Raw genomic sequence first — 27,992 nt, forward strand, 5'->3', positions numbered from 1 at the left:
GGCATTGGCTGGGAGGCAAGTCCGTCGATTGTCTGCCTCTTCCTCTCTGGGAAAAGCTAGAGGAAAGTCGTACTCATCGGACCGACATCAGGCGGACTGCCGAGACTCAGGCGCCTGAATAAGCTGCAGCTTTGCGGGCGAGAGAGCCACGGGGAGCGGAGGGTGGCCGGGGTTACGGGGGGTGGCGGTCGGGGTTGGTTGCGGGGTAGGCGACCTTCGTTTTGCTTGGAAGTTGGGCTACTGCAGAAGTGGTATTGGAAGGATTCGACACCCGACTCGCTCCCGTATCGTATTGGACGGGAACAGAGAGCTGACTGGAGCAGCCGGTGGGCCGTGAAAGCGCTAACATTGAGACTGTATCGAACGGTGCTGCCGCTGTTGGGCCCGTAGGTAAACACCGAAAAGTTGGGCGCCGTATGGAGCGGGCTTTGAGCGACGCATCTCCAACAGTGCGGGCTGTTCACCGAAAGAAGGCGTTGGTTCGACAGACGAGCCCCCATCCCAAGAATGCTGGGCCGGGATACGGCAGTTTCGATGGCTGGGCGGTAGTGGGGATAATTCGTACCGCACGCAAGTAGTCTCCGTTGTGCACGACTGCTTGCTCACAGAAAAGGATTCATGTAAAATTATGGTCTCTTTGGTCTGTACCACAGGAGAACTCCGACGTGTGTTGCGCTGCTGATATTGACTGGTTGGAGCCTGCAAGTGCAGGCGACAGCGCAGTGCTTGGGGACGAAGCCTAAGCTCTCATCGATCGACGTGAAGGTCGCCTTCGCAGGTGAATTAAGATATGACCAATTTGAACAACGAATGACAGTAGAGACAACGACAGTAGAGGGTCCTCTCACGGACGGAGGTTTTTGTGTCTGAATGACATCCTGAAGACACAGCAGTCGTGCATTTCGATCTGTTAGTCGTTGCTCCAGAGGGAGGAATAGCACAGCCAACACGGGTTGCATGGCGCATTGCGGTCAGGCGACCGTTCTGGCCAAGGTCCGTCAACTCTGTCGATTTGGTTGTTGCTGCAGGGACAAGTTCGCTTCCAAGGGTGCCATCACATCATTTCCTTTCTTGGGTGTGTTGGTGTCGCGTCGTCTGGTTGAATGCACTTTTCCTGCGCAGCGGTCTTGGTGAATCTTGGCCTCTCCCGGACGGCGGCCAGTCGCGCAAACGGCTGTTCAGCAAGCAAGTAGAAGCGCTTCGATGAGTGCCCGATGACCTTCACGGCACGCATAGCGGGCAGTACCTGGCCCTGCAAGACCTGGATACCCTAGAATGATAAACCAAAGCCAGGGAGGAAACTTGACTCGGATTGATTGAGCGGTGGTTTGGCTGAGCCTCGACATGGGCCGCACTGGACAGCAGGCCCAGTAATTCCCCTTGGGGTCGATTTGTGGGATGACGGCCAAGTTTGGGGAACTGATATTAGACGTTGGAGACAAACGCACTTTGTGGTGGAGTAATGCAACCTGACGCCGGCAAATCAGACCTCAGTCGCATGCTAGGATATTGAACGAAGATTCTGGCGATCCTAGATGGTCGGTCCTCGAGACTTACAAGCTGCTGCTCCGCCATCCTCCTTCTGTGCCGCCTGAGACTTGCTGGGATTGACTGCAGACGTGGTTGACGGTAGTGGCATCTGGAGGATTCACCCGCATGAGACAAGACCCTTTGGGAGCTTGGGACAAGACGGCACATTGTCGAGCTTGGCTGCAAGGGCAATTCTGGCCAATTCAAATATTTTCAGGTAACAAGTTGCGTGAGGTCTGGGTTGATGATCCTGCTTCCTTGATGGAGGGAGGATCGCACCGGTTGGCAGGCTTGATTGAGATGGGATTGGCCGTGCCGGAGTGATGCTGTCCCACGCCTTCTTCAGGGACACAATCGGCCAGGCCGAGTCTTGGTCAGAAACAGGCGTCAGGAGCAGCGACTAGGCATGACTGGAGGGAGAGCCTCGTTCGAGTTGTTATTCCAGATGGGCGGCTCGCGATGTTTTGGGGGCTCTTTCAGGCCACGCCATTCGACCCCTGTGGGAGTGTCATTCAGTGGACCTCATGCATGACGGTGGACGTGCAACAGACCATTGTCGTCGACGTGTTGTAATGGAGCCGCGTCCAAGTGGTAACCGCGAGAGGAAATAGAAACGGTCCAGAAATGGGGATAACAGTGGGATTGTGGACTTTGGTGGAAGTCTAGACCTCTGGGGATGACGATTGTAAGTTGGGGTCGTCGAGTTCGAGTTGGAGGAGCTTGGGGAATCCTCGTGGCAGGTGCATCGTGACATTACATTTGGCAGTGGCTCTCTGCGATGCACGGGCCATTGAGACCGCATTACATAAGACGGACACATTTAACCCGACGCTTTGCCGTCATCCGAGAACTCTATGGCTTTCATTGGCTGAGAGAGGCAATGAGTGGGGATGGAGGGGCATACTGTGTGATCCCGCCCCTAGAGCTGGCGATTGCACTGTAGCTTCAGCAGTGGTGCCGCTGGTCTGGGAAGGTCCAAGGAATGAGCTTCCTTATCCGACCAGTCTTGGTGCTGTGATTCGTTATCGTAGCTATCTCGTCCCGCTGAGAGTGCGCTTTAGCTCGGCTTACAGTGCTGGCGCAACGCAGCAAACGTCTTTCGATACGCCATCTGATCTAACGTAACGGCGCTGCCCCTCTTTCCCCGTGCGACTCGACCCGGACGACAGAGACTTGATGTTGGCTAGAACATCACATCGTGCCGTCATCCGCACGTTCTGCTCCTCCTTCACCACTGTTCCTGCACCTGCCTCGATCAGCATCGGCCGAAACCGAACCCAACACCTCTCTGCAGATCCGTCTAGACCTCTTGGCGGGCCTTCTAGAGCTCCAGTACCATCGACGACGAGGCGCATCGCATCATCCTTGAGACCGGCGCGGTTCTTCTCCACCACCTCTGCCACAAACATGGCTCAAGACTACGAGACTGTCCTCAAGGGCAAGTACCCGGCAAAGGCCCACGCTCTGCGTGTCGCCGATGAGGTCAAGTCCAAGGTTCCCGGTGCCACCGGCGTCCTCTACGTCGAGGGTCGCATGACCAAGATGATCGAGGACAACGACGAGCCTGAACCCTTTAGGTACCCCTGCTCCCGAACCCCAAGAACCTCTAGCCAATGGTCTAACACCCTTCAAAGACAGCGCCGCTACTTTTACTACCTGACCGGCTGCCCCCTCGCCGACTGCCACTACGTCTTCGACCTCGAGTCCTCCGAGTCCACCCTGTTCATCCCTCCCATCGACCCCGATAGCGTTATCTGGTCCGGCCTCCCCGTCAGCGCTGCCGAAGCCAAGGAGTTGTACGACGTCGACCATGTAAAGTACACCACCGACGTCAATGCCGAGCTTGTGCGCCTCGGCAAGGGCAACAAGACCGTCTTCGCGATCGAAGGTCAGGTCTTGGATAGCATCACGTTCCTCGAGTTCGAAGGCAAGAACTTTAGTGTCCTTAAGAACGCCATCGAGACGTGCCGTGTGGTCAAGGACGACTTCGAGGTTGCTCTCACCAGAAAGGCCAATGCTGTGTCTACCATTGCCCACCACGCCGTCGTTGAGAAGGTCAAGAAGGCCAAGAACGAGAGTGAGCTGTACGCCACCTTCCTGTATCACAGCATCTCCAACGGTGCCACCAACCAGGCCTACCACGGCATCTTTGCTGCAGGTCGAGCTGCCGCCACACTGCATTACGTAGCCAACGATGCTCCCCTGGCGGGCAAGCAGAATCTCCTCTTGGATGCTGGTATGGAATGGAACTGCTACGCCTCTGACATTGTAAGTCTTTTTCAGCCACCGTGTCGTGCCCAGAGACCGTCTTAACAAGCTGTAGACACGTACTTTCCCCATCTCTGGCAAGTTTAGCAAGGAGTCCCGTCAGATCTACGACATTGTGTTGAAGATGCAGCTTGACACCACCGCAGCTCTGAAGGAGGGTGTCGTCTGGGACGATATCCACCTGATGGCCCACAAGATTGCCATTGATGGCCTCCATTCCGTTGGCATCCTTAAGGGCGATAAGGAGGAGATTCTCAAGAACAGGACCAGCGTCGCCTTCTTTCCCCACGGCCTGGGACACTACCTCGGAATGGATACCCACGACGTTGGCGGTAACCCCAACTACGCAGACACCGACCCCATGTTCCGTTACTTGCGTGTCAGAGGCAAGCTGCCTGCTGGTAGCATCGTCACCGTCGAGCCCGGCATCTACTTCTGCAACTTCATTATTGAGCCCTACCTCAAGGACCCCGTCCACTCCAAGTACATTGACACTGCCGTACTAGAGAAGTACTGGGATGTTGGTGGCGTGAGGTATGCAACACCCAACCATTCCCAACCGTGACGGTGCTAATCTCTACAGAATCGAGGACAACATCTTGATCACTGCGACGGGCAGCGAAAACTTGACCCCTACCATCAAGGACCCGGATGAGTTGGAGAAGATCATCCAGGCAAGCTAAGAACATAGTTAAAGCCATTGTACAAATCAAGCTAGCAATTAATCAACACGCTCAACGCCTTCGCTGATGAGATGATGCCTCGTCCCACTACGCCTTTTCCACTAACGCCATGAGACTGAAACCGATATTGTCTCCTCCTTGTGCGATGAATTGACGCACAACGTCCAGCGACTTTTGACCAAGATCAACCCGTTGCTCTTCGTCGGGCACACCCCTATCCACGGGGCCCTTGCGATCGCCGTCCAGTTCGTACAGATGGCCGGTATCCGGTGATTTCACGAAGCAGATGTAATGGAAGTCTACCTCATCTTCAGCACTCGCCGGCGCAGCTGTGTCGCCCTTGGTGGCGATCAAAGAATAGGCATCCTCCAGCTCGGTTGAAGCTTCCAGCGCCATGGCAGCCTGGGCGGGGTCCATTGGTGCCGTGATAGAAAGCAGATTGTCTAGCAACGATCCCGGTCCTGCGTTGTATCAGTTACCACTCACTTTCAAGGAAGATTGGGTCACTTACTGAGGAAGTCTTTTGCACGGCCGTTTGCCAATGCGTGCAGAATGGCATACAGCCCACAGGCGTTGTTGATAGTTTGCTTGAACCACACGGCGTCCTCGTCTTCTTCGTTGTGCTCCACCATCCAGTCCTGAGCGCCGGCTTCCTCTGCCGTAAATCGCGCCTCGAAAGTGGGGGTCGTGGGGAAGATGAGGACGAGAGCCAGAATCTTTTCTGGGAGCAGCGCGGGGTCGTCTAAGGTAAAGATGTCCTCAAACTGGAGCGATGGAGGCGCACCGAGAAGGCTGATGAGTTCGTTGAATACTTCGGGATTCGACTCGAGGGGGATGAAGGCTTTGTTGTAAGTCGGCGGCATGGTGAGAATCACGGAGGGGTTGATGCAGCAATTGACAGACAGGATAGTGAGAGATGAAGCGAGAAGGCGACCTAATTTCATGAATATAAGTGAACGATGAGATGCACAGCCCGATCAAAAACTACTCAGGTCGAAATAGGTGAGAAATCCTATTGTGTTGAAATGGAAATTGATGATTCAGTGAGACCATGAGGTAGGTAGTTGGGGTTGACAAAGCAGAAAAGGTTGCTGACTGAGCATGAAAATACACTGGCGGATTCGCTTCTCCAGTGGAAGCCCATCGCCTATGATTATCTCTACCACTTCTGTTCTTCATCCAAGTACAAGTCTAGCATTGTAGATACAGCCACGCGGACACAGGAAACCTAGGCGGTCTCGCCCTTTGAACGACGGGAATGACCTTGAACACACTTGAATATCTCGTAGCGGCTCCGGTATCCTTGTTCGGGGTACAGAAAGCTTGATCGCGCTACCTTACCGACCCGGACAGCCAAGACATGGCGGGGCTTCTCGCTGGAGTCTCCGGCGCTCACTCGTTCCACTTCGCCCAACACCCTATTCTCACATGTCTTCCACGGAGCGAAACAATGAGAGAGACTGAGGTAATGTCAGTCAGTTTCAGTGTTCAAGTAAACACCCTTCAAACCTCACCAGGCGAAACCACACATGGCCGCCGGCCGCCGACGGCTCGGAGCGGCATGGCTGAACCCCACACGAGGTCCCCGCATTGCCCCTCGGCCGCTCCATGCGACAGATAAGATAGCACAGCAGAAAGATGGAGGGGCTATGGTGGTCATCCTGCCTCCCCTCCGGCACACTTCTCCCCGCCAGCGCAGATACTTGCGCACGCTATCACCCCCGAAGTGAGCTAGTTTTCATGCGTTGGCGTGCTGTAAGGTAAGGTAGCACGCAGCTGTGGGCGCGATCGGTGGTGGCCGGCCGGAGGGCACGCCGTCCATCTGCTTCCCGCCGGCTGGGCGTTTTGAAAAGTGGTCTTGTGAACTCCAAATTTCAACCTCATCTCTCCCTCCTTCTCCTTACTCATCCTTTTCTGAAGTCTCATCCTCGAGAGCCCCCATCTTGTGTGATTCGACACCGTAGACCAGTCAGTCACCATGGCGCGCTTCAGCGTGCCCTCCCTCCCCATCCCGCCGTTCCTCCACGGCATCCCCGCCCCGACGATCCGCATAATCGCCCTCCTCGTGTCCATCAACATCGCCATCTGGATCGTGGCCGGCATCATCCTGCACTTCCACCCCTCCCTTATCTCCCCCGCGGCCCTCTCCTACCTGCTCGGCCTGCGCCACGCCCTCGATGCCGACCACATCTCCGCCATCGACCTCATGACCCGCCGCCTGATCGCCTCGGGCCAGCGCCCCGTCACCGTCGGCACCTTCTTCTCGCTAGGCCACAGCACCATCGTGATCGTGACGTGTGTCGTTGTTGCTGCGACGAGCGGCGCGCTGAGGGACCGGTTTGACGGGTTCACGCGCGTGGGCAACATCATCGGCACGAGCGTCAGCGCTGCGTTCCTGTTGCTGCTCTGTGCTGGCAACGGGTGGGTTTTGTATAAGCTCATCCGAAGATTGAGAGTCGTGCTGGAGCAGGAGAGGAGAAGGGCGCTTACTGGAGAGGTGGTTGAGGAGGAGGACGAGGAGGCGGCGACGAATCTGAAGCTGGAGGGGGAGGGGTTCCTGGCGAATGTGTTCCGTAAGGTATTTAGGGTCGTTGATCGGCCGTGGAAGATGTTTCCCCTGGGTATCTTGTTTGGCCTCGGCTTTGACACGAGTTCAGAGATTGCAATTTTGGGACTGAGTAGCGTGCATGGAGCGCAGGGCACGAGCATCTGGCTGATTCTCATCTTTCCCGTGCTTTTTACTGGTAAGTCCTGACTATGGCAGACGTTGAAGGGTACGTGCTGACGAGGATGATAGCTGGCATGTGTCTTCTCGACACCACCGACGGCGCGCTCATGATGGCACTTTACACGTCCAAGGCGTTTTCGAGAGACAGGGTCGCGATCTTGTACTACTCCATCGTGCTCACCGGCATCACGGTGTTTGTCTCAGCCTTCATCGGCATCATCCAGGTCCTCTCCCTCATCGCGAACGTGGCCGAGCCCGAGGGAAGCTTCTGGGACGGAGTGGACGCTATCGGTGAGCACTTTGACATCATCGGCGGCAGTATCTGCGGACTGTTCGTCGTGGTTGGGCTTGGATCAGTGCTGGTGTACCGTCCGTGGAGGGCGAGGATGGACCGCAAGAACCAGGAGAGGGCTATCTTGGTACCCGCCGAGGAGGAAGCTTTGGAACCGGCGGAGGGGCCGAGTTACGGTGCCGTTACGACGCAAGAGCCCGCTTCCAAGAAGGATGCTGAAGCGAGCGAGAGGGATTTGCGACTTATACAGTAGATGGTAGATACACGAGGCAGGGTAGACATCACTGAGATACAACTTAGATAGACTTTGCATTTGGTGGAAGGAAGATTACACAATATTTGCGGGCCGAGAACATACTTTCTGCTTAGCCAGGCACACACATGATGGCCTACAGTTGATACATTGGCAGTGTATTCTAAAGCCAATTTCATCAACTCTTTTGAGCGCTAGTGTATTTTCGCTGTCTGTTGTTTGGCAATCTTCCAAAATCTGATGCATGAATGATCGTTGACAAAAGAGAGCCAATGAATCTTCCCGCTATCCCGATAAACACCAAACAACTTGCTCATGATGATGATCTTGAATGTGTTCATACCGGTAATCGTGATGTCGTTGGTCTCGTCTTATGCGTTGCCGCTTGCAGAAGGGTTCGAGAGACCAAGATGCGCCAGGCCACGAGATTGAGCCTCGTTGGCTTTGATCTACGCGGCTCTCTGCTGCTCGCATTCCCGCCGCTTGTGCAATAAGCCGCTCACCATGGCCCGATGGAGCCCTTTCCCGACAGTCGCGGGTGGCTGGTTAGGGTCAGCCAAAGGAACAGTCGAGAGAACAGTCGAGAGAACAGTCGAAGAAACAGGTGAGGAGACAGGTGAGGATACAGGAGAAGTGACAGGCGAAGAAACAGAGGCAGGGCCAGATGAAGGGCCAGATGAAGGGGAAGAGCTGCTTTCTTTGAACGAGTTAGCCGGGGTACACCCATACTCTCTCTCTTTCTCTCTTCCCCATACAAGGGCACATACTATCGGTCTCGGGGTCCAATAACTCACCGATTACAGACGCATCATCTGTCGTCTGCTGGTCGGTGGAAGAGGGAGACGTGACCGTCTCCTTCCGCTTCTTCTTCTCCTTCTTGGAGTTTGCAGAAGCCCCGTAGTCCGCATCCTGCTCTCCACCATGAACAGCGTTCAATGACGCCACGGAAGAGTTCAAGTTGGTCCTGTTCTGGGCGGCAGACAGAGCGTACAACTGCCTACCAACTTTTGCAACCATCTCCTCCCTTCTCCTTTGGGTTGCTGCCTTGATGGCCTCGATAGCCGCCGCTCGAATCTCTTTGCTAAACATGATGATTTGAAAACAGCTTACGCCGCCAAGATGCTGTATCAAGAGGTGGCGGTTATGGTCCCCCAAAGGAAGAATCTACAGCATGTTTTGGGCAGATGCGAGGCAGATATAGCCCATCGAGAGCTATTCCTGTAGATTAATCTGTGAAGAACCGTCATGGCTGACCACTTGCACACAAAACTTTAGCATGGTATCTCCGACAACATGGACGGCGGGCATACAGCCAGGGTTTGATGACACTATCATGGAACAGGCGAGGTTAACGATGGCCGACTAAAGGTATGGGGGATAAAGTTCCATATTCGACTGGCTGGCCCAACAGGTTTTTTCACAAAGGTGCTGGAAAGAAGAAAAATCTCAGGACTTGGATAGACAGCACAACATGACCCCTTTGTCAATATGATCTTTAGAGATAAGTTCATTAGGTAGCTATGGTCCCGTCCCTATAGTAGTAGTTTGTCTTATGAGGAATACAAAAAAGCTGGCGGCTCTGACTGCTACCTAGGTCACGATGAGTACCCCTATAGGCCGTAGTAGCGAGGTCTAATTAACACGTGGAAAAAATCGTTCAATCAATACTGACGAGCTCGCCCAGAGCTTTCGCGAGTCGACATACGGCAATGGACACTGGGTTCCTGCTGTGCAGCTCAGCGGACCGACCCGCACTGTACCAAGATCCGACGAGATAGACGGGACCTAGATGGAAGCTTCGACCGCCAGTATTTACTACATATGACCCTTACACCTATCGTGCCCCTTCGGTGTCGCGCGCGCTTTCCTAGTCCCAGGAAACTTTATGCACGCTGAATCATAAGGTATGCTCGTTCTCAACCTGCAATTGACTGATGAGTACGGAGTAAGGGTCTGATGATGCCCCCGTACGGATATGTGACTGGATCAAATATTGGCAAATCGCTAGGGTTCTGCGGATAGAATCGACAAGGTCTCGGATGTTCCCAAGAAACAAGCTGGGGCCGGCCCACCGGCAACCTCGCCAGTCGGTCAAGGCAAGCCGTCTTGTCTTATTTCTGGGCTCAGCCAGCCTACCTCCAAACCGCGAACGAATGGGGAGTAAACAACGAGCAATATGAGGGAAAATATGGACTGCTGAAATGAAAGGATACAGTTTGTGTGACCAAACTGGCATGAACTGTTGCGATGCGCATCTCAACGGTCCGGACTGCGGGATCGGAGGAATTGCGGTGTGGTCGGTGAGGCGACGGACAGGATCCGATAGGGGTCCCTTGGTCCAGACCTTGCCCCAAAACGGTGACCCTAGCAATACGCAGTATTCAGACCAGTGCCAAAGTAACTGTGCTGCAGAGGGCTGCAGCGAGATACTCCAGCGCCTTCAGTGATTCCGACAGTCACAGCGCCAGAACGAGTATCGGTCGGTCTTTTGGGCTGGGCTCTCTCGCCACTGGCGTGTTTCTGGTGGTTTGGACGATCAGGGTCCATCCACACCGACCCAAAAATCTTTACTAAATTAGCAGATTACACGTTCTTTTTCTTTTCGCAGTGGCAGCGTTTTCTCAATTCCGCTGTCCCGCTGTGGCTATTCCGTCGAGTGACACGAATCAGTCTGGGTCCGAGTCGTCTTATCTGATGCCAATCATCGATGTACCGCGCCGTGTAGCCCGAGTATCTGTACAGGAGTAAGGAATGCACTCCCTAATTCTGCGTGTACACTGTAGACTGACTGTCTGCCGAGCGGATGGGTCGGGACGCAATGCAATGTAGCATGTGTCGTCGGGCGGTGGTCGGGTTGATGACAAAGTAGAGGGCGTTCGAATGCACATGATGCTTCGTGTTCGAGAGATAAGAGCACCACGTTGTCGAACAATGAGGCCTGGGAAATGCACTGCAAATGCAGTGTTCCCTATCGAGGTGCGGCGGGAGGGTGAGACAGCGGTCGGAAGTCCATTTTGGCTCGTTCCGGGATGCAGCATTCTTTTGGATGCCACGAAACAGGCTCTCAAGCGTCTGGCAGACAAGGCGGACGAGCCGTGTAGTGATTCTGAGGCTGAGAATGACCGCTCTGCTGGCTTGAGATGGGAAGCAGTTCGGCCGTCAGGGGACCGTTGGTTTATGCTTTGCTGTGCTGTGCTCCCAGCACTGGACTGTTGTAATGCGTGGTCCTTTGTTTAGTGACAGACGCTGACTTCTTCCCGGGATGACTCGCTAAGAAAGTTCGGCCCTTGCCACAACCTCCTGCAGCGTGCAGCTACAGGGAAGTCGGGTGGTGGACAGGGGCAATGGAGGCCTATGCCATGCCATTCTGGTCGACTCGTACAGCAGGGACGACGGGATTGGGTGATTGGCATGTCGACACATGTGTCGCATGGGAATCCCCGGATTATTGAGCACCTATCTATCGTCAAGGAAGCTAATATCCGTACACCCATTGGAGGGGACAATGTCCTTGAACCAAGTTCCAGTCGATATCGAGCGCAGATAATCCACCTACTGCGTACGTCTGGCTGTCCACTCAGAAAGTCAGCAATCTAAGCCAGAAGTGGTAGGCGGAGGCGTTGGTTGGGTGCGGATTGAGGCAGTGACATGCTGGGCTATCGCGTGCGTTGCTCTTATCTTGGGGTGAATCCTGGGGTAAGAAAGAGATCGTCAAGGGCTGAGCAGATTAGATATTGCCGCGCCGGGTACTTCTGCCTGGAGGAGCTGAAGGCAGTGTCTGTCTCCTGAACGCAAATTGCATGAGCAAGGTAGGAGTATTTGAAACGCGCAAAGTAGAAATACTACTGCGAAGAAGGTAAATTGCGCGATGTTTGACGGCGGCCGCGAAGAGAGGGCTCGTGATGATGGATGCTGATGGGTGCATGGCCGATGCTGACGGCATACTGCAAAATGCAGCGAATTGTCGGCGAGGGACGCGTATCATATTGATGTACTATGCAGTAGCTGAAGCTCAGCCTCTCGTGCCTTTCCCATCGCGGGGTTACGAGAGGCTAAGCCAGCCTGATTGCGAGAAGAGTTCGTAAGCGACGCGGCTCTGCTAAGGGGCCGGCGGCAAGGAAACGGCGTCAAGTGACGCAGCTGCCTGGACTAGACCATCAAGGTTAAGGCCAATGGTTTTCTCAACATCAAGTCTAACGGTAGAGATGTCAGATTTTGGAGGCTTTCCTCGGGTAGTTTTGAGGCAGCCGGCGATGGTTGGACCGTTTTGCGCCTGGGGATAGCCTCAGTTCTCAGTTATCAGGCATCTGCAAGCATTTCGGCAGAGAAGTTGCTGGCAGAATGTCGACCGTTGAATTCAGCCCCCAAGAACACCCAGTGGGTTCTTATTCGCGACTGTTGCTGGGTAGCACCCGGGGAACCTGGGCCGACGACAATGTGGGCATCCAGTGTCCATCCAGTGTCCACCCAAAGGCCCCTGTTTACCGGTACTGGGGTTGTCGTAGGCCCCATCGGTAAGGTCGGCCGGGGACGTTGGGATGGCTGGATGTTGGATGCCACCGCGACCAAGACCAGGCTGGTTGATGGCGCTGTGGAGTTGGAGTTGGAGTTGGCGTCGGGACGATTGTCGGTTCCATCTTCCTGACATGGCACCGGATCCGAGCACATGTGGCGGAGGACGGGGAGTCGGTAACTTGGGTAAGGTACGTAGAGAACAAAGAGTAAAAGTTCTTAGAAGGACCTTGGAGAGAAAAAGGAAAACGGAGAGAAGAGCGAAGGAAGGTGAGAGCCAGTTCGCGCCTCCTTCCTCCCGGGTAGGTCTGACTTCCCTGACGGATAAGGAACCTAAACCGCCCTGCTTACGATATTTACCGGGAAGGAGGGTATCTTATCAGTACCTTAAGGCACCTACCGAATGGCACGCCGGCTGGACCCTGAAGAACCCAGCTAAAAGTCGCTGAAGGCTGCAGTTCGTGGCACTAGCGTGGAAGGAAGTACCTACCAGACTGATGCAGGTATCGTACCTTCTTCCTTCTTGCCCCAGGTTGTCTTGCCTCTTGTTTCTGTGTCTTGCCTCCAACACTGTGGCTTCACAACCTCCGATCAACACCACCACCACCACCATTCAGCCGTGCGGCGTCCATCCTTTTCCAACTCCCGGCTTTGTCCTCCCGCAAAAACACACCCAACACACGCCCAACCAGGTCACCACCAACTCTCTCAATTCCGTCGTCCTCCCACCGCCAGACTCGACCAGACCCTTGGGCGTCCGGGTGCCGCTTTCGAACCCTGGAAACGACCGGTCTATGCCAAGCCAGACCCTTGCCCCGCCCATGTTCCGCTCCACGTCCTTCGGCATGGATCCTGGCGCGTGTATCCGTACTCGAACATGTTCCTCGACTTTGAGCAAACGACACTGTGAATCTCACCTCACACTCGCCCATCTCCACATCCCATGCCGGCGTCCGTCCTCGCCGCCGCTCCCCCGGGGGTGGTGGGTCGCCCAGCACTTCACCACTTGATGCGGATGCGCCGCCCCCCAGCAGCAGAGCCAGACAGCTAGGCACGATGGCGAGACCACCAGACCCAGCCGCCTTGATGCGGTGAATGCGAATCACACCCACTCCGTCTTCCCTGTCGTGCTTCTCGTCGACTCGCGCTTGTCAGATCGTCCAATGCATACCACGAGGCTGCGACTCGCTGACCAGGTGTGCCCTCCTTGTCTATCCCACCCTCCCCCCAGACCCTGAGTTTCCGTTTCCCTTCTTAAGACCCTTCTCTCGCCATCCACGACTCGCGTTCAACTATTTTCCAACCGATACCCTCCATAACCTTTCTCTCTCGTTTCCGTCACTGAGTCGTCCCGTCTGTGCTTCGGCTTTGGGCTGCTCGTCACTCACTTCAAACCACGCCCAACCTGTTCCGTAACTGACCCGTGTACTACAGCAAGCGCAGGACGCCCACAACCTGTTCGCTGCTCTAGATAATTGATTCCTCCCCCGACTCTCTCGTCAACCTCCTCTCGTTGACTCTCCATAACCAATTGACCTCTAAATCGTACCTCTCGAGTCCCTGTACTCGTCCCACTACCAACATGCACGGCTACAGCTCCTCCGAGGAGTCGGAAGACTACCGTCGCCCAAAGCCCGCCCCGGCCTCGAATAATAACAATGACCAAAAGAAGAAAAAGAAGAAGAAGGCTCCCCCTCAGCAGTCCATCAACCGTATCTGGAAGAAGTTCCAGAACCGCAAGTTCAACAAGGCCCTCGCCGTGCTTCCCTTCGACCCTGTTCTGCCTCCTGCAAGCGCAGACAAGCCGAATGAGCTGTTGACTGCGGGCTACGAGCGGGCTGTGGAGGAATGCCGTCGAAAAGTCAAGAAAATCATTCAGGAGTGCAGGAGAGTCAACATGCGCTACAGAGACCCTGGCTGGGACCTGGTGAGTGACGCTATCGCCTTCGTAGCATACTTTGTAGCTAAACCACCCATTAGGACTGGGATTTGAAGTGGGAAAAGGGACACTGCCTTAACACTCTGGGTTCTACGAAGTGGCAGCTCTCCCGAACAACACTTTCCAACCCGAGCGCTTCGGTCCCCAAAGCTGTCAAGCGCATCCACGAAATTTTCGAGAAGCCCACCTTCATGAAGAACTTGAACGGCGGAGACGTCAAGCAGGGAAGTCTGGGAGATTGCTGGCTGATGGCTAGCTTGACCGCTCTCGCCTCTGTAGAAGGCGGCATCGAGAAGATTTGCGTAGAATACGACACGCGCATCGGCATCTATGGCTTCGTCTTCTACAGAGATGGCGAGTGGATTTACTCCATCATCGATGACAAGCTCTATCTCAAATCGCCTTGTTGGGACTCACCCAGCATGCAACGGGATCTTCTGCAGCAGATCGACCGCGAGGACGTTGAGCGGGTCTACCGCCAAACGTATCAGACCGGTTCCAAGGCCCTCTTCTTTGCCCAATGCAAGGACCAGAACGAGACGTGGGTGCCCCTGCTAGAGAAGGCATACGCCAAGGCCCACGGCGACTTCGCTTCCCTGGCCGGTGGCTGGATCGGTGAGGGTCTGGAGGACCTCACGGGTGGCGTCACTACCGAGCTCCTTACATCCGATATACTCGACACCGAGGGTTTCTGGGAGAATGAGCTCTCCAAGGTCAACCAGGAATTCCTGTTTGGTGCGAGCACCGGTCTCCTCGATGGAGGCTATGGCGACAGAGATGGCATCTCTGAGGGCCATGCATACGTTATTATGGAGGCGAGGACAATCAAGTCCGGCGAGCGTCTCATCAAAATGAGAAACCCTTGGGGCAAGGTCCGCAAGGGCTTGTGGGAGGGTGCTTGGTCTGACGGGTCCAAGGAATGGACGACCGACGTCCAGGAAGAGCTTGGTTACCACTTTGGCAACGACTCTGTTTTCTGGATCAACTACGAAGACTTCCTTCGCAAGTATCAGCACATCGACAGAACGAGGCTGTTCCGTGATCCTGCCTGGCGATGCACCCAGAAGTGGATTGGTGTTGAGGTTCCGTGGAAGCCTCAGTTCCACGAGAATTTCCAGATTACCCTGTCCAAGGATGGCCCCTTAGTCCTCGTCCTGTCTCAATTGGATACGCGGTACTTCAAGGGTCTCCAAGGACAGTACACCTTCCGCATCCACTTCCGTATCCACGAGCGCAGCCGCCCTGGCGCCGAGGACTATATTGTCCGCTCCCACGGCAACTACCTAATGGAGCGATCAGTATCAATCGAACTCCCGGATATGCCAGCGGGCGAGTACAGCATCTACATGAGCGTTGCCGGCGAGAGGGATAACAATTTGCCTTCTGTTGAATCCGTTGTCAAGCGCGAGTGCCGCAGCCGCGTGGAGAACGACAAGCTTGCGCAGATCGGCGCCGCCTACGACCTTGCACACAGCAAGGGGACGGCCTACCTCGAAGAGGTCGCCAGACTACGAAAGATCAAGGAGCAGCAGAGAGCTTCTGACTCCCGAAAGCAGGAGCGTCGCAAGTTGTGGGACAGACGCCACATGACACGCGAGATCACGAGGAAGCAGAAGGAAAAGAACGGCGAAAAGCGCGCACGCAGAATCGCCAAGGCTGAAGCCGCTGCCAAAGTGAAGGCTGAGGAAGAGGCTAAGCTTGCTGCTGAAGAAGCGAATAAGGCCGAAACAGCAGCCAAGATCAAGGCTGAAGAAGCAGCAAAGCTGGCCGCCGAAGAAGCAAAGAAGGCCGAGGCAGAGAACATGAAGAAAGAGGAAGAGGCGAGAAAGCAGGAAGAGGAAAAGCCCAAGGACCAAAGCGTCCAGACTGAGGCTGTCAAAGAGGAGCCTAAGGAGGACAAGTCTGTTCAAACGGACGCCTTCGAGAAGACTGAAAAGTCCATGTCGGAGGCCACTGAGAGGACTGAAGTTTCTGCTCCTGACGACAAGACTTCTGACGAGGCAGCAAAGGCCGAGTCTAAGGATGAGCCCAAGGACGACTCGAAAGAGGTGTCCAAGGATGAATCTGGAGAGTCAAAGGAGGTGTCTGAGGAAGAGCCCAAGGAAGAGCCCAAGGAAGAGCCCAAGGAGACGCCCCAGGAGCCTGAGAAGACTGTGGTTCAACCTGCGCCTCCACCCCCGCCACCGGCGGCGAAAGTATACGACTCGGATGATGACTCCTCCGACTCACCTGTCGACGATTGGGAAGAACTCTACAGCGACGACGACATGGTCAGGAAGCCTCGTACCACGCCTGCGGGGCCACCCAAGACCCACGATGAGCGCTATGAGTCGGAGGAGGAAGGTCTTCCCGACCCCTGGAATGCCATCTGCATTGTTGGCGTTCGCGTCTACTCCATGGACGAGGATCTTGAGCTTCGCGTCGTCATGGAGGGCGGCGAAGTCCTTGATGGCGCCATCGGCAAGAAGGGTGAGGCTGATCTTGACAACGCCCAGGCCAACGCCGGCGGAGAGCGCGAGAAACAGGAGCCCGAGAGCAAGGTCGACGAGGATGATGCCGAACCTGCCAAGGCGCAAAAGGAGGCTGCACCAAACGACGCAATCAAGAAAGAGACGGATGTCAAGGAAACAGTCGAAGCGAAGAAAGACGAGATCGAAGATAAATCCAAAGAAACCAACGAGGACTCCAAGTCGGACAAGAGCGTTGACTCAACAGAGTACGACAAGCTTGATTCAGGAGCTTCGACTCCAGAGGTTGTTGCCACACCCGAGGAGACGCCACTGGAGACGAACAAGGAATTATGCTAGAAGGGCACTTGAGTATACAAACTGATGACGCACATGATGGTAGATGATATAGTAGAGATGCCTTTTTCGTGGTTAGGGTCCGATATACTTTGAGGCGTTCAGAGCGGATCTTGTACCACGCATTTACAAGTGGCAGCAGATGGTAGATCGCGTGCGAAATCTTGCGAGACTAGACATCATTTTTCTTGCTCATTGATCACGGAGTCTTGTATTAGGGTCACGATATACGAAAGGACCCAATGACAGCATTTGACCTCACGAGCAAGCTGGCTCGCTCTCTACGGCAACACATAGTTCGCATCTCAATAATAGCATGATCTTCACTTCCATCTTTTCGGCCCCACTCAACACCAGTGCATCTGTACGTTGCGTATGAAATCATGTTGCTTGGTATGGAATTTCTTCAAGGCTTTTTCTGACTGGCTATGTGATTGACGGCCACAAACCCATGCGTCATGGCAGGGCCCAGCGTTGATCCTGCTCCCAGGTATGTCCTTCCCATGATACTCGCAGCGGTATTTCCAATCGCATATAATCCAGGCATGAAGCCTCCGTCTTTCCTCAACACCCGCTGATGCTCATCCGTCAGCAAGCCGCCCTTGGTTCCGAGGTCCCCAGGCCATATTGCAATGGCATAAAACGGTGCCTTGTTCAACGGCCCCATGTTGGGATTCAACCCCCCAGCATCCGGGTCACCGAAGAAGTTGTCATACGCACTATCCCCCTTCCCAAATTCCTCATCAACCCCTCTCTCACACATTACGTTGTACTTCTCAACCGTCTCCTTCAAACCCTTCACGTCAACTCCAATCTTTGAGCCTAGCTCCTCCAACGAACCTGCCATGAACATCTTTCCCTCCTCGAGTGCCTTCTTCGGCGGCTTCTGCCTCGCAAACAAGCCCGTCCCGAGCATGTACCGATCGCGATGGTTGCTATCCATGATCAACCACGCGGGAATCGCCTTGACCTTCTCGTTCCGCTCGTACTGGTCATGGCCGGCGTCAGTATACGACTCGGCCTCGTTCATGAACCTCTTCCTTGCCGAGTCGACGATGATGCAGTGCGGACGCGAGCGCTCTATCAGCGCAAAGTGAGGCTTCCCTGTCACGGGGTCGAAGATGGTGGGACCCCACCACGCGTCGTCCATCAAAGCTGTCGCGGCACCAAGATTGATCCCGGCCACCACGGCATCGCCCGTGTCGCCCTTAGGAGAGCTGGTCCACGTCGTGGTGGCGGGGGAGGGGAGGTGTTTTTGGCGGAGGGAGGCGTTCTGCGCGAAGCCGCCTGCCGCGAGGATCACGCTGCGTGCGGTGATGGTCTCCTCGCCCGTGGGTGTTTTCACCCTTGCACCGGTGACTGTACCGTCTGCGTCGATCGTGAGGGAGGCGAGGGACGTGGAGAGGCGGATGTCGGTCGGGGAGGAGCTGTGGGTATTGAGGTACAGGAGCCGGGCGACCAGCGCGCGGCCGAAGCTGGTAGGCTTCTGGCCGATGAGCATTTTGAGAACGGAGGGGAGCACGGCGCGGACTGATTGTGTGAAGGCGTTGACGGAGGACGTCATACGCATTATCACGGGCGCTTGGTTCGTGTAGATTGCCACCGGCGTAGTTGGCGGCGGCAGCGCATCCTGCCATTTCTCGTCGAGTCTCTTCGTGTTGAAGGCTCTCGACTCGATTGTTCTTCCACCTTCTTTCCCCATGGCGCCCTTCATTTTCGGATAGTAGTCGGGATACCCATCGCTGGGGCGGAACTCGAAGCCCTTCTCCTGGAGGAACGCAATCATCTTGGGAGCGTTGTCGAGGTATGCGTGTCGGCGGGCCAGCGAGGAAGCAGGGCCGACGTCACCGACAGCTTGGTCGAAGTAGTCCAGCGCATCTTGTTTGGAGTCTTTTACGTTGGACACGGGGTTGTTTGGGATCCAGAGGCCGCCGCCTGAGATTGCGGATGCGCCGCCTATTGTTGGCTGTTTCTCGATGACAGTGACGCGCAGGTTGTGGTGTTTGGCGCGGAGGGCGGCTGTTAGACTTCCGGCGCCGCTGCCGATTATGAGCACGTCTACTTTGGAGTTTGAGAGTAGGTGACGGGTTGTCGTGAAGGGGCGTGTGTGGTGAATTGAGGCTGGTCGTGGGCGGGCGCCAGCGACTAATACGCCTCTGCGCATCATCTTGGGGAGAGTGATTCACAAAACTCAGAGAGTTTCACATCGAGGGGGCCATATAGGCAGGCAATAAGACAAAATTTCAATTGGAAATAATCACTGGGTTGCTAGCTCTATCTTAAATCCTTCGCTGGATATTCCGGGTTTGCGATCCTGTCGTCCAAATCGGTGTTGGCCTCCGGGCTCGTCCTTCACAGGCATGGTCCATCGCGTGAGATAAATACGTAGATACAAGAGAGTATCTAAGCGATACATCGACCGTGTTATTAGTTACTATTCTGCAGCTCAACCAGACAAACACCAGGGCTGTCATCACGCAATCACAGTGACAAACATTCAGGGGTCCATGTAAGAAGAGGGGTACCTCGAAAGGAGCGTTCGGATGGTGGGGCAACGGATGACGGAACTTCGGTGCCCTCTTCGGTTGATGGCAACCTTCGCATTGGACGGCCGGGATTATGATCTTGTGATAGTAGCATTCTGGAAAGCATGGGTGAACGCTAACGTGCGGGCAAGCTGAGAAGCTCACCCCGCGGAACCCACGCCCTCCACGCCATCCACGAGACTTTGTCTTGGCATTCACCGAGAAGGGTCGCGGTGATCAGATGCGAAGGCTTGGTGAATCAAATTGAAGAACTGATGGAATGCCGGGAAGATTGACTGTGCGCAAAATTAACGGATGGCAAGACACGGCGGTTGATGATATCTGATAGTAATGTCGGGATAAGCCCGGAATGGCAACTCCAAGTACCACCTTGCTCAGTTGCGAAGTCACGTTCAGGTTCAGAACTAGTACGTGTGACACTGTCCAATTTCTTGTGTGCTCGATGACTTCGATCGATAATGACAGTGATAGAGATTACGGTAGTGTAGACAACAATTATGGAAGTACTAATGACGATTCAGACGACGACAACGGAGACGAGAACGGGGACGACAACGGAGACGACAACGGGGACGACAACGGAGACGACAACGGGGACGACAACGGAGACGACAACGGGGACGACAGCGAGGACGATGACGACAGAAAACTAGATTGTAAAGGAGTCCGCAGCAAAAGTAGTCGCTATAGCACGAGGGGGTGGATAGGGGGTCTCTTCTGTTACTGAGAAAGGATCATGAGCTTGCTAGCTGTTGACAGTCTTGCCTGGCCGGGCGATAAACAGAAAGGAAAGAGTATGAGAGCCCCACTTTGTTTTCTCCCTGCTCATTTGAACACTGGCACATCAACAAACATATCTTCCTGCTCCATAAATTCCTCGGTCATCAACGGCTCCATCCCCTCGACAGTCGCAGGATCAAACTCCATGGCGAACTTACGAATGCCAGACAGTGATGCCTTGCTCACGCTTGGCCTGACTCTCTGCAACACCTTCTCGAACAGGGCTTGAGTCAACATCCTCTTGCCCTTGTCTACGCCGTTTTCCACAAAGGTTTCACACGCGATGGTTGCTTGGACGCACAAGTGGTGGATGTCTGCACCCGAGAAGCGAGAAGTCATGAGAGCCAGGAGACAAGAGTCGAGATTGGGGTGCAGAATCTCACCCCGTAAAGCGATTTCGAAGATCTCTGCCCTCATCTCGGCGGACGGGAGACCCATGTGAATCCGGTTGGGAATGCGACGGAGCACCGCCGGGTCGAGCTCGGCGGGTGCATTGGTCGCGAGCAAGACCAACGGCATGTTCTTCGCTGTGCCCAGTCCATTCATTTCGCTCAGAATCTGGCTGATTAGGACCTTGGCCAAGTGGTTCACGGCCTTCTCTCGGGCTCCGAGGCACAAGTCTGCTTCGTCGAAGAAGAGAATGCTGGGTGCGAGCAGTGTGCCCAGACTGAACAGGCCGCGAATCAGTAGTCTCGGTTCAGAGTCAATGTCCGAAATGTCTGCAAGAGAGACACTGATGACTGTCGATCCCGATTCACGAGCCAGCACACGCGCGAGGTGAGTCTTTCCGGTGCCGGCCGGGCCGTACAGGAGCGTGCCGCCGATGTGAGAGCGATGAAGAAGCCCGTACGATTTCCCGGAGTCCGCGGCCTCGCCGTGCTGTCTTATGATGCCTTGGATGGCGTCTTCAACTTCGGGCTCGAGAGCGATATCGTCCCAGCCCACCTCGACATCCTTCGGGGAAATGAGACAATGGGAAAACTTCCGCTCCCACGAGTACTTGGAACAAAGGAATGGCGGTCCCTGCAAGTATGTGATCTGGCGCATGACCTTCTGGACGGCTGGAGGAAATTTGGCCCATTCGTCATCCAAGTCCAGGAGAGGCTCGACAACGTTCCGAGGATCCAAGGCTCTGGGAGGGGCAGGGAAAGGCGGGGGAGGAGGAGCGCCTGCACGCCCAGGTGGCCGCATCCCACGAGGAGGCTTGGGCATAGGCTTAGGGGCTCTGGGCGGCAAAGGAGCTCCGAAATCGTTCCAGGCTTTGAGAGTCTTGGACAAGACATCATAGTCCAGAACAGCCTTTCTTATCTTATCGTCCTCGATGGGCTGGCCGATGGCACGAGAAATGGACTCGAGCCTCATCTCTGTGAGAGAAACCTGGCTCATCCGCTCAGCCATGGCCGAACCATCTATGAATGACCAGTCGGCATATGGCGCAAGAAGAGAACTGCTGCAGCCGGGATTCTCCTCTCGGCGAATGTATCTCTTGATGTCTCTGATGTTGCGAGATAGTAGCTCACGCTTGCCGTCTGCTTTCAGCAGAGCCTCCTGGGCCGCAGACCGGACTGGGAGAACTTCCGTTGGTGCAGCGAACGGAAGAGGCAGCCGTCCAGGGGGGCCACGATGCTGTCCCGATATATAGGTCGTGCTGTGCGGAGGGCTCTCGGTCGTGACGACGAGAAGAATACCCTGACGGACTGGGTAATCGCGGATCGCAGTTTGCAGGTCTCGGAACAAGGATGCCGTGAGGTCGCTCTCACTGATGAAGAGGTGAACAATCAGGGGTACCGGGCGAGAGTCGCTTGCCTTCTTGATGCGTGGTGCATTGAGTACAGCACAAAAGGGGATGAACTTCTGTGGAGTAGTGTCATCAGTCGTTAGCCAGTTCGAATAGAGCTTCCGCGCTCACCTGTTTCTTTGGCTCTTCATCCTCCGAGTCGATACAGTCATGCGGAGCAACGCCTTCTTCAGATACGTTAACGACACCAGGCGGTGGGCGTGGGCCACTATAGGGAAGGGGCAAGGGCGGTGGCGGCGGCTGCCAGGGCTCTCGGTTCAATAAGATGTCCAGGTAGTTGCCCATGGCCTCGTCGTCGTCGGAGTCACTAGAATTGTCGCTGCTAATGCTCGATGCGTCTGATGCATCTGGGGGTGCATAGTGATCTCCTAGATCCTCAAGGTCATCCCGTGTGAGGGTGATGAGATCGCTGTCGATTGTCCTGGCGAAGTGCTTGACAACGTTTCTCGTGAAGTTGGCCGTCGATTCAGACGCTGCAGACATGAAGGTGTGGAGTCTGATGATGTTTTTGGTGAACCTGACGCCATTGCTGGCGCAAGATCCGGGGAGCAAGTCTTCCTCCAATGGGGCATCTCTGCGAACAAGTCCGAGGAGGGGATTGAACAGGGTCGAGCCCATCTCGTAAACTTCTGCGGCTGGCTCGGGGTTGGAAGATGTTTCCAGTCCATCTCTGCAGTTGTCACCCTTGTTTGAGGGTATGTCGTCCAGAAGACGCAGGAACTCTGGATGGTCGTTCCATTCCTCAGTCGTTGTCACGCAGTTATCGAGGAGCCACTGTGGAAGTTCAATTGTGGGCGGTTGCTTTTCCCAAGGTCAGCACTTTTACCTATTTTCAAATTGTTCTCTGAGGTGAACAGTAGGGAGCAGCACAACTCACAGGGGTAGCCTCAACTTCCTCTTCAGCATCTTCGTCTGCATCGTTGACCTCATCTTCGCTTTGGGTGTCAGAACTGGGAGCAGGCAATGCTTCATGTTCGATGTCGAGGGACATGGTTTCTTCCATGAGCTCCTCCCGTCCCCTCCAAGGGAACCTAACGGTTGGAGTCGCTTCACCTTCGTTGCTCGTCATGATGTTTTCACTGTGCCAGTAATAGGATTCCCAAGACTGTCTCTGTAAGCAAGAGTGCGAACATGTTTTAGCATTTAAACAACGCCATCGAGTCTCCCGCTGCTACAGAGGACGAGCTCGCTCAGAGACTCTGGACGCCGACAGATGTAGAGTACTTTACCCCGCTTGACAGCCTGTTCTTACTCGCATCAGCAGTGCAGCCTCAAGTACGTCATGAGCGTGTTTTGCTTCCATTGGGTGCCTCTTGTTTCACACGTATCGGTTGGCTCTCAATAGCAGGGCGGCCATCGTCGTGATGCACCACGCGCCGCTCTGCCTAAACGGTTATCTCGATTCGGTTACTGCACCCGGAGAGGCTCGGCTTGCCTTTGGGGGCTAGACCAGTCTGCCGCGTGCCATGGCCGCGATGTACGCAGTCACAGATCTCCAATCACTCTGACGCCTCGTGCGACGCATGTGACGCGTGTCGCAGCATGTCGTGCTCTTGTCGAAGAAACCTCAACGCGGCCTGCTGCCCGTCTCTTGAGCAGATGACATTGATGAGAAGCTTCAGGCAGATGAGATGGCGGATCATCGGTGGTCCGGGGCCGAGAAGTTGAGGCTTAAACGTTCAAGATCATCAGCAGCAAGGAGTGCCATTGTGGCTAGTGAATACGAATCCCAAAATAAACCAGCCGTCAGTGGCGTCAATCCTCCAATCTCGCCCCAAAGTGCCCAGGTTTGTTTCTCACTCAGATTTGCGTGCGAGAATCCACTTGGTGGCTCGTCCTCCTGGAAACCCCCCTGTTCGTTTCCCAGATCGGTTAGCATAAACACTGCCCCTATTCCTTTTTCTGTGGGACTGTCGAAGATTCATTTGCTCATTTGCGGCTGATGTTTGCCCAGCGCCTGGGCCTCCAGTTTGTTGGAACTTGGCCCTGGGCCAAGTGTTTCCCAGCGGTGGCCCCAGGGACCAGGTTCGTAGCTAGGCGGCAGCGTGGCAGCCAACAGCGGGCGGCCCTCGTGTGTTGTGGTGTTTTTCGATGTTTTCTCATTTCATTTCCCGGGTCTTTTTTTCACTTTCCGTGTTCTGCACATCCACGCTCACTCACTGAACCTTCGTGGCACACTCCCGTCGCTGTTGGTCGGGGTATCGATGCTTGCCTGGGTCTGTTCTATAATTTCTTAATGATTTTCTGAATTCGTCATTCGCTACTTTGTGCTCTAGACGCCGCCGCGTTCACTCGTTACACGCGCGACAATGGCGTTCGCATTGCCGCATCTTCTCTTCGCCATTTTGGCCGTTTTTCATTTGGGACCGGTGGCTGCAGCTGAAGGCGACATCAACCTTTGCGGACAGTCTGACCACTGGAACTCGACTGAGGTCCCATACTCTTGTAGGTTAACACTCTCATATACCATCATGAGTGAGGCTTGTTGACATGGGCGTCTAGTCAACAACAATGCTTGGGGCAACGATAGCTCCGGCTACCAGTGCATGGCCGTGCATGATGGCGGTCGCAGCTTCGATGTCACCTACAAGTGGACAGGTGACGCTTCTCTTGTCAAAGGATTCCCCTACATGAAGGCGCACCCCTCGAGACTACCCGTACAGCTGTGGAATGTCTCGCGACTTCAGTTCACCGCGGAATGGCAGACGTATGTGAAGGGCAAGGAGAGCGCCAGCGCCGACGAGCAGGCTAAGGCATTCGACGACATCAGCCTCTACGCCAACGTCGCCGTAGACATGTTCCTGTCCGACAACATCACCAACTCCACCGGCCTCAACGCGCCCTTTGAGATTATGATTTGGCCGTGGTGGGTGCCGACGGTCAAGCCCCTGGGCTGGGCCGAGTCCACGCCCGACACGGATACCGTCACCATCGACGGCACCAAGTTCTCTCTGTACCACGGCTGGAACGACGGCGGACAGCATGTCTTCTCTTGGCTATCGCGCACCAACCTGACCAAGACGGACGCCGACTTCAGCCCGCTGTTGAAGTACATCTGGAAGAAGGGTCTGCTTTCCGGAGCTCTCTACCTGGGCCAGCTGGAGTTCGGATCAGAGATCAAGCATGCCGGAGAGGAGGTTCACTTTGAGGCCAAGAACTACAACCTGAGCATCGTCAGACAAGGCGACCCGGAAGACATCCCGACCTCGACTTCGACGACTTCATCGGCCAAGACATCAAAGACGCCCACGCCGACGACAACCATCCCCTCTGAGATGTTGGTCTCCGCCACCTCAAGCACTCCGAGCAGCACCAATGCGGCTGCTCCAACGGGGGTCATGAACATCATGCCCTGGTCGCTGGCACTCGCTGCTTACTTGTTATAACAACTAGACGTAATGTAGATGGTTCAATGTAGACATGGGATATCTGGCGTTCATGATTAGTAATGTTTGACTTTTCTAATTGATGCAACCGAATTGTTGATGAGTCTTGCTATTAGGGCAAACATGTTCAGCTTATAACTACCTATACGTATATTAGACATAACTTATCTCTATTCTTTCCAAAGAAAAGGAGGGGAGTCCATATTCTTATCGTCTCCAATTTTATCGCTACTGTCGCGTTGCTAATAGCATCGTCGCTACTGTTGTGATCTGCATCTGCTGTACTTGTAGTTACCTCGATGGCGTTGTTATGCATCATCACCATCCGCCCGTATAGCCAGAAATATCTGCCCGAATAGCAAAAATTACATTGATTGTAGTTTGCGGACAGTTACTCACTGTTGATGGATCGGTGCTCACAAGTCACTGTTTTGATTCCATTGCTCAAAGCTCCTAATCACAGACTTAGTCGCATAGTGAAGAAGTGAGAAGCCAACTCAAGATTCGTGCTAAAAATGCTCCATGTCCCCTCACAAAGCTTTTGCTGCCTGCTCAATACCTGCACCCTCCAGTAAACACCTTGGCCGTTGTGAGCATTCAAACACCCGGACAAATTTTGACTAAGTTCTACATCTCAATATCTACCTGCAATGGAACAACCCAAGAAGACCAAGCCCAGCCCCTCGCGCAGCCACGGCGCCTACAAGTGCATATGCCACATATGCACCAATTGCACCTCTCTCGTGCCCGTTTACGGCACTTATTGCGCTGACTGCATAGCTGCTGGTCACTCTAGTCTTGCAGCAGTTTGAGTGCAGTTGCGAAAGCAGTGGGAATAGTTAGCAAACGCGCGGTGGCGCTTCATGATCATGGAGGTATAGCAGTGGCGAAGCAGCATTTGATTATGACACTGCTGAAGTCACCCTAAGTAGTCTTCATCTATCTTATACAAGTTCTCTTTTCATGACTGTCATATCTATCGTCTAAGGAAATCTAAAGAGAGCGACGCGCAATTCTATGAGTCTACGACTCTATGTCTTCCTCCCACTCTCTACTTGCCGCAGCTGTTGCTCTTTTCCTCTATCGTGCTCTACGCTCATGTCCATTCTCATCCCAGTGGTTCTGGTTCTAGTCGTCTTCGTCTATATCAAAAGCACCTATTATATCCAACTTTACGCCTCCGGTTTTGCACGCGGCAACAATCTCCTTTGGCACACTGCCATTATCACCCTGAACGGCGACAACAGTCTTGAGCATGCTATGAGTGACACTCGCGACCTGCAACGTGTATTCGAGCAATTCAGTGACTTCCTCGTCCGTTCCAAGCTCGTTGAAAAATTCCAAGACTTCCAGATTCGGCGGGAGACCAACGGAGTGCATGCGTGGTTTCTTTGAGGACTTGCCAAAAAGCTGATAATCCCAGTTCAACCTCAATGACTTTACCTTCTCGAAGTCTCTCATCCTAACGGGTTTCCTGCCACCGAGGGTTGGGTGGTCGATGGTAATTGTCTCGAGTGAGTGACCCTGGGAGTTGAGTGCTAGGATGTAGTCGCTAAAATTGTCTGAACTCTCTTCCAATTCCGGGCTTGGCTGCTCCAACTGCGTCATAACGAACTCCTTCAAACCCTCGGGAAATTCGAGAATATCCGACAGCGCATCATCGTTGATGTCGCACTCGATGAGATGCAGCTTGTGCAGCGCTGTTTCGTGCGGTCGCTCAATCAGGTCAAACCCGCGGTAATCCAGCTTCGCTCGCCTGATGACTAGCGTCTCCAGTGTCGGGTGCGCAAAGATGTGGACATTCTCGCGGAGATCCCAGTACGCATCGTCGGGACATTGGTAAAATAGCGTGCAGTGCTTTAAGCATGCCAAGTCGAAGGGGCCATTGAAGAGGGCACCGATTCCGTGAAGCAGAGTGACGGGGACGGACACCTCGAGGGTCGCGAGGTTGCTCATGGTGCTGATGGTTCGACTGAGGGCCTCAAAGCGGGTCGGCGGGTGGTGTGAGCCATGAATCGGCCCATCGAGTCTCAGGTGCGAGAGCTCGTGGGCGGGATACTCGAGGCTGACGTCCTGGATGGCAGAACCGCGACGCATGCGACGGCTGAGGGATTCTGAGAAGACGAGGTGCTGCTCCGGGTCGTCGAAGCGCACCTGGCGATAGAGGATGGCGTCGGCGAGCTCGTGCCAGGCCCTATTGACACGGCTCACGGCGCAAAGGTCGCTGCGCGAGGTGCGGCCGACGGCCTCGAAGATGTGAAGGAGCAACTCATCGGGGAGCAGGGCAAGCTGCCTGGGGACGGAAGTCGTGACGGACAGGATGCGGGATTGCGCTCGTGAATGCGACGACTGCGCTCGTTGAGCTTGCTGAGCTTGAGCTTGCGATCCGGCCTGCGGGTCGGCATTTGCGCCCGTCGTGGAATCGCGCGACATCCTGGTCCCACGATGAGTTGAAGAGTGGGAGAAGTGGATC

At 54.7% G+C, this 27,992-nt stretch overlaps 10 protein-coding genes across 10 annotated transcripts; 5 read left to right on the plus strand and 5 right to left on the minus strand.

The window, feature by feature from the left end:
- Positions 1 to 2,937: 2,937 nt before the first annotated feature.
- On the plus strand, positions 2,938 to 4,481 carry PEPP (putative Xaa-Pro aminopeptidase PEPP; the record flags this gene model as incomplete). Its single annotated transcript, XM_032019670.1, has 4 exons — positions 2,938 to 3,107; positions 3,165 to 3,798; positions 3,854 to 4,332; positions 4,382 to 4,481. 4 exons carry the CDS (start codon positions 2,938 to 2,940, stop codon positions 4,479 to 4,481), a joined length of 1,383 nt encoding a protein of 460 aa, XP_031883053.1.
- Positions 4,482 to 4,568: 87 nt separating this feature from the next.
- On the minus strand, positions 4,569 to 5,344 carry UCHL3-1 (Ubiquitin carboxyl-terminal hydrolase isozyme L3; the record flags this gene model as incomplete). The annotated part of the gene is made up of 2 exons (XM_032019671.1): positions 4,569 to 4,942; positions 4,993 to 5,344. 2 exons carry the CDS (start codon positions 5,342 to 5,344, stop codon positions 4,569 to 4,571), a joined length of 726 nt encoding a protein of 241 aa, XP_031883052.1.
- A 1,115-nt stretch (positions 5,345 to 6,459) lies between these two features.
- On the plus strand, positions 6,460 to 7,754 carry nic1 (High-affinity nickel transport protein nic1; the record flags this gene model as incomplete). The annotated part of the gene is made up of 2 exons (XM_032019672.1): positions 6,460 to 7,225; positions 7,279 to 7,754. 2 exons carry the CDS (start codon positions 6,460 to 6,462, stop codon positions 7,752 to 7,754), a joined length of 1,242 nt encoding a protein of 413 aa, XP_031883055.1.
- A 708-nt stretch (positions 7,755 to 8,462) lies between these two features.
- CGGC5_v006801 (uncharacterized protein) lies at positions 8,463 to 8,843 on the minus strand (the record flags this gene model as incomplete). The annotated part of the gene is made up of 1 exon (XM_032019673.1): positions 8,463 to 8,843. One exon carries the CDS (start codon positions 8,841 to 8,843, stop codon positions 8,463 to 8,465), a length of 381 nt encoding a protein of 126 aa, XP_031883054.1.
- Positions 8,844 to 13,848: 5,005 nt separating this feature from the next.
- Positions 13,849 to 17,012, plus strand: sol (Calpain-D; the record flags this gene model as incomplete). Its single annotated transcript, XM_032019674.1, has 2 exons — positions 13,849 to 14,193; positions 14,247 to 17,012. 2 exons carry the CDS (start codon positions 13,849 to 13,851, stop codon positions 17,010 to 17,012), a joined length of 3,111 nt encoding a protein of 1,036 aa, XP_031883057.1.
- A 403-nt stretch (positions 17,013 to 17,415) lies between these two features.
- On the minus strand, positions 17,416 to 19,176 carry helE-0 (3-ketosteroid 1-dehydrogenase helE; the record flags this gene model as incomplete). The annotated part of the gene is made up of 1 exon (XM_032019675.1): positions 17,416 to 19,176. One exon carries the CDS (start codon positions 19,174 to 19,176, stop codon positions 17,416 to 17,418), a length of 1,761 nt encoding a protein of 586 aa, XP_031883056.1.
- A 728-nt stretch (positions 19,177 to 19,904) lies between these two features.
- CGGC5_v006804 (uncharacterized protein) lies at positions 19,905 to 20,282 on the plus strand (the record flags this gene model as incomplete). The annotated part of the gene is made up of 2 exons (XM_066151748.1): positions 19,905 to 19,962; positions 20,077 to 20,282. 2 exons carry the CDS (start codon positions 19,905 to 19,907, stop codon positions 20,280 to 20,282), a joined length of 264 nt encoding a protein of 87 aa, XP_066008647.1.
- Positions 20,283 to 20,380: 98 nt separating this feature from the next.
- Positions 20,381 to 23,202, minus strand: katnal1 (Katanin p60 ATPase-containing subunit A-like 1; the record flags this gene model as incomplete). Its single annotated transcript, XM_032019676.1, has 3 exons — positions 20,381 to 22,189; positions 22,245 to 22,934; positions 23,011 to 23,202. The coding sequence occupies 3 exons, from the start codon at positions 23,200 to 23,202 to the stop codon at positions 20,381 to 20,383; spliced, it is 2,691 nt and encodes an 896-aa protein (XP_031883059.1).
- Positions 23,203 to 24,442: 1,240 nt separating this feature from the next.
- On the plus strand, positions 24,443 to 25,519 carry GUN-1 (Endoglucanase-1; the record flags this gene model as incomplete). Its single annotated transcript, XM_032019677.1, has 2 exons — positions 24,443 to 24,578; positions 24,636 to 25,519. The coding sequence occupies 2 exons, from the start codon at positions 24,443 to 24,445 to the stop codon at positions 25,517 to 25,519; spliced, it is 1,020 nt and encodes a 339-aa protein (XP_031883058.1).
- A 1,128-nt stretch (positions 25,520 to 26,647) lies between these two features.
- CGGC5_v006807 (uncharacterized protein) lies at positions 26,648 to 27,952 on the minus strand (the record flags this gene model as incomplete). Its single annotated transcript, XM_032019678.1, has 1 exon — positions 26,648 to 27,952. One exon carries the CDS (start codon positions 27,950 to 27,952, stop codon positions 26,648 to 26,650), a length of 1,305 nt encoding a protein of 434 aa, XP_031883051.1.
- Positions 27,953 to 27,992: the final 40 nt, after the last annotated feature.

Source organism: Colletotrichum fructicola, assembly GCF_000319635.2.
Source record: "Colletotrichum fructicola Nara gc5 chromosome Unknown KSG_Nara_v1_contig04, whole genome shotgun sequence".
In the NCBI taxonomy this organism is placed as follows: Eukaryota; Fungi; Ascomycota; class Sordariomycetes; order Glomerellales; family Glomerellaceae; genus Colletotrichum; species Colletotrichum fructicola.